At 32.9% G+C, this 4,666-nt stretch overlaps 1 protein-coding gene across 1 annotated transcript; it reads right to left on the minus strand.

Moving 5' to 3' along the window:
* LOC133676902 (zinc finger protein 8-like) lies at positions 1-1,249 on the minus strand. Its single transcript, XM_062098696.1, has one exon. The coding sequence runs from the start codon at positions 933-935 to the stop codon at positions 234-236; it is 702 nt and encodes a 233-aa protein (XP_061954680.1). The 5' UTR covers positions 936-1,249; the 3' UTR covers positions 1-233.
* Between the last annotated feature and the right edge of the window lie 3,417 nt (positions 1,250-4,666).

The raw sequence follows: 4,666 nt of genomic DNA on the forward strand, positions 1-4,666 counted from the left end.
TGATATATAATAGACTTACTTGTGTTTCTTAGTTCAATTCAAAAGCACGCACGTAAATCTGTTTCATTTACACAACAGATTAATTCTAATATAAAATAAGTTAAAATGCAGAAAACACTAGTGGTCATGAGTGTCTCCATGGAATAATTGCGCCTCATTTGCACAATTAAAGATTTAACCAGCTTAGAAAAAATCTCAAATCTTCTCTTAATTTTATCCAAGTTATCAAATATTTAAAGATGAAGATCTAAACTCACACGGTCTTGAACGCTCGACTTGGACTCATATCCGTACCGCCCTTGTGAGCTTGAACCACCGGCAGGTGAGGGTTTCAGTCCCTCACCGGAAAATGATGGTAATGGATGCACCGAACGGTCAGGATGTTGGAGAGTAGCACTACCGTGAACAGCCGGGATCCGCCACAAGCCTAGTGGACTCCCATTGATAGGTTGTTGTGAATAGGAGCCTTGACCGCCGTAATACCTATTAGTGCTAGTGTGGCTATTCCATGAAGGGTGAGTCATGGCTGCGTTGGAAATTGAATCTATCCTGTAGTTTAAAATGCCATAATAGTGTGCATCTGAGAGGCTGTTATGAATCATTGCCGACTGGAGGTGGGCACGTTTCGCGTGCTGACGCTCTCTTTTGTGTGCGTTTTGGTGGCCACCTAAGGCTTGCGAAGTAGGGAAGTTTCTGCAACAGTAATGGCACTCAAATCTTCTGTTGTTGTCACTGCTCTCATTTTCTTTAGCAGCGTCTTCATTAGTTTCCGCTGAATCAGACTCGTCAGCTGCTGGACTTTCTTTGTTGCTGCCGAACTCTATACCGAAGAGGCGAATGCCCTTTTCTTTTATGGGTGCGGGGCGGATAAAGGGAAGCTGAGAGAAGGATTCCACATTCATGAAGTCGTGAGTCTCCCTTTCAACCTTATCCATGAATCAGCGAGCTATATATATACTAGTTCTAGGGTTAGAGTTCAGTTTAACAAGAAAAAGGAAGAAAGGAGGAGCAGGACTCAACTTCAATGGAGCACTTCAGAGATGGAGAAGAGGAGGAGGATTGGAGGAGGGAGGGGGAATATTAGTATGTGGGGTGTGCGGAGGGTGGGCCTGTAAAGAAAGGAGAGGGGTTGTGGTTCGATCAAAGGACAAGTGGGGCTGACCCATCTGAGAGTGAGGGCTGACATGGCCACAAGTTCTGGTCAGATGAGAATGGCTCTGGCTTCTCAAGACTCAAAGTACCATCTTTGCTTGCTTTCACAAGCTCTTGGTGTGTTTTTGAAAGTTCCTGATGAATACCTCCTAATTAAGATCTTTGATAATTATGCTTTCACCCCTATTGGCCGTCTTAAAATGGATCAGGGCCGATCTTAATGTAATAGAATATCCTATTTTTAAGGAAGTGACAGTAATAATTTTGGTAATAATAAGGTGTTTTTGCAGAGAAATTAATTGTTGAGTACACTTTGGTGTAATAATGTTATCTTTCTCTCTCACACATTTATGCAAGATTTATAATTGAAAACTAATCATGAATGTAGCTGATGGTTTACCTTTACTTCAATTAAAAATGTTTTCAACTGTATTTCTGATTTGATCCATAAGTTTGATTCTATCAGCTTTATTCATGTTCTTGGAGAGGGTACTAATTTACTAATCAAAGCCTAGGCAGGAAGTTTAAAAATCTATTTGAGAGTGTAGTTATGATTATTTTTTAAAGTATTTTTCATGCTAAAATATATTAAAATAATTTTTTTTATTTTTTAAAATTATTTTTAAGATCAACGCATCAAAACGATCTAAAATACATAAAAAATTAATTTTTAGCGAAAAAAAATTGAATTTTTGAGGAACGTAGTTTGCACCGCGTTCCCAAATGCTCGCAGTTTGAAACTCCGTCTAATCATTATTTTATAAAAATTAATTTTTTATATTTTTAAATCATTGCTAATACTAACATGACTTTAACATTTTTTGTACTTCTAATGAGTAATTTTCTTGTTAGGTATAGAAAAAAAATTCCTTTTTTTTTAATAAAAGTCAAAATTTAAAAAAAAAATCTCCATGAATATTATGGAAGGAGGGTAATATATGGAGAGAAATAAATAATAGTTTCTAGCTTTATAGCTAGGATCTTATTTAGTTTCAAAGGAATCTATAACCTAATCAAGGTGAAAAATAAAAGTTTTATATGTAGGAGAGGACTAGTGATGTTTCCCCCCCTTTTTCATAGGCTCTCTTATGATTGAACTTTTTTTTTTTAGGCTAATTGAAGGAAACACCTCCCAGCTATTGGTCAACAAAAACTAGTCCTTTGATCTTTTGTTTTTCTAATTAATTTTGGTCCCTCAATTTTTTTTTTGTTGGTAATGCAACCCTTTGGTCAACTAATTTTAAGATTCTATTCATTTGTGAACTGTGTTTCACATATTGGGGCAGCATGGGTCAAAAACAAATAGTTAAAAGAATATAAGTTTTTTTTTTATTTTAGTATAGATTAAAATAAATTTAGAAGAGGGAAAGAAAAAATAAAGAAAAGAAATCAAGTGTATATAAGAATTAATGTAGTTCAGGTGTTAATTAATAGTCTGGCAGGATTTGTTTTCTTTAATAATCTATCCTTTTTTTTCCTTTACTTTTGTGGTCCAAGTTTGGTAAGTTTGTTGGCACCAATTAATGGGAAAGGGAAAACACCTGAGATTCGCTAGTGAATTTTGAGCTACCAGTACAAGTTAAAGGAGATAATTAAACCTAGCTAGCTATATATATATATATATATATATATATATATATATATATATATATATATATATATATCCATTAATTAGGGAAGAGCTTGCTTAATTATTCGACCACCTTCATGCGAGATATCTAGAGCTCAAATTTCAGGAAGAGATGCCCCACGAGGGTTTTTTTTTAAAAAAAAAAAGTAATATTTATGTAGTAAGTAGAATATTAGTTTTAGTTTAACTTATATATACTTTATTTATATTTAAGTTAAGGCGAAACACTCATAATATATATACAAATTATTTAGAATTCTAGTTTTTTTTTTGTGTTTGATCTTAATTATTTTCTCATTTTTTAACTTAAATTGCCTATTAGGTCCTTTTGGTATCTTTTTTTTTAAAAAAAAATTATCTTTAAAGATTTTCACTAGCAATACTAATTTTTTTGATTTTCTTATGTCCTTAATTGTTATATTCTTCTACTAATATTCCTTATTTTATTTTTTTAAGTCTGGATTCAAGTTTTGAAAATAAAAAAAAATATCGCAATTCCAAACTATACAAGTTTATTAGTTTATGGCGGTTAATTCCCTAGTTTAGTTGTATAATTGATTTATATGTATAGTTCAGGCACCGGAAATATTTTTAAGTCTTGCATGAAAGTCAAGTGAGAGAAAAGAAGTGAAATAAAAGAAGAAAGAAAAAAGGGTATTAGAGTTGCAACATTTTTGTACTAACAACACGCCCCGATATGGGACGGAGGCAATGATGAGACTATTCCGATGACATCAAAGAAGGGCGGTATCAAATTTATGAGAAAGTTACACATGCCTCCCAAACATGGCACACACGGTTGCAAGTACTTTGCATGTGACAACCATGTTTTTATTTAATTCAGCTCCTCATTAGTTTTTTTTAATTTAGTTCTGGTTCTTTAATAATTTTTAATTTTTTTTTATTTAGTCCCTAATTCTTTTATAGCTTATTAATTTGATCTCAAATTTCATCCCATTTAAGCCCTAATGAAGTCTCAATCGAGGAGAAAGGAAGGGAAATGATAGAGAATTTCTTTTTTCATTTGGTCGTAGTTCTCTAATAAATCTTGATTTTCTTATCTTGGTCCTTGGTTCTTTTATGACTCTATATTTAATCTCTAACTTCATCTTATCTAAGCCCAGTAAAAGCCTAATCGGGAAGAAAGGAAGCGAAGGGAAATGGAAGAGATAGCTAGCTAAACCGAGTTCGCTCAATATTCTAGTCATGTCATGACCCTAACCATGCATTTAATGGGTTAAACTAGGTTGGTGAGGGTCAATCTAATATGGCAATTTATTTTGCTCCCTAAATTTTTCTTTTAACAAATTTAACCTTCGACATTTTGTTTTTTCCTAATTGAGCCTGATAAAGTTAAGCAAGAGTTTGAAATGACAACGTCATGAAATTTTTTTAGAGTCGGATTGGATTTTAAAATGGGTAATTGGGTCGCGATTGGGTCCTTATTCAAATGGCACATGTCAAGCCAACTCCAACACAATTAGATTTGGAACCCAGATCATCCAATGGCCTACGACATGGGGCAGTGCTAGACAAATAAAAAGGTAAAAGAACAATGTTTGCTAGTTATTTTATTTTTCACTTGCAAAACAAAAATGATAGATAATTAAATAAATATTATGAATAACATGTCATGTCGCAAGATTATATTTCTATTATATGCATCAATCAATCATTTGATGTTTCAATCTAGTTCTTATTTGTCATTGATGACATTAATTAAATATTCTTTTATTAATTTTATTCAACACAAAATAATGACTACCAAAATTGCTTTCAAAGTAAAAGTAAAACTTGATTGAATATTAATTTTAGACCTAAAACAACTGAAAACCTTCATATTTTTAGAACTCGACAATAAATCAGGGAAGAATAGCACTATTT

Source organism: Populus nigra, chromosome 17, assembly GCF_951802175.1.
Source record: "Populus nigra chromosome 17, ddPopNigr1.1, whole genome shotgun sequence".
Classification (NCBI taxonomy): domain Eukaryota; kingdom Viridiplantae; phylum Streptophyta; class Magnoliopsida; order Malpighiales; family Salicaceae; genus Populus; species Populus nigra.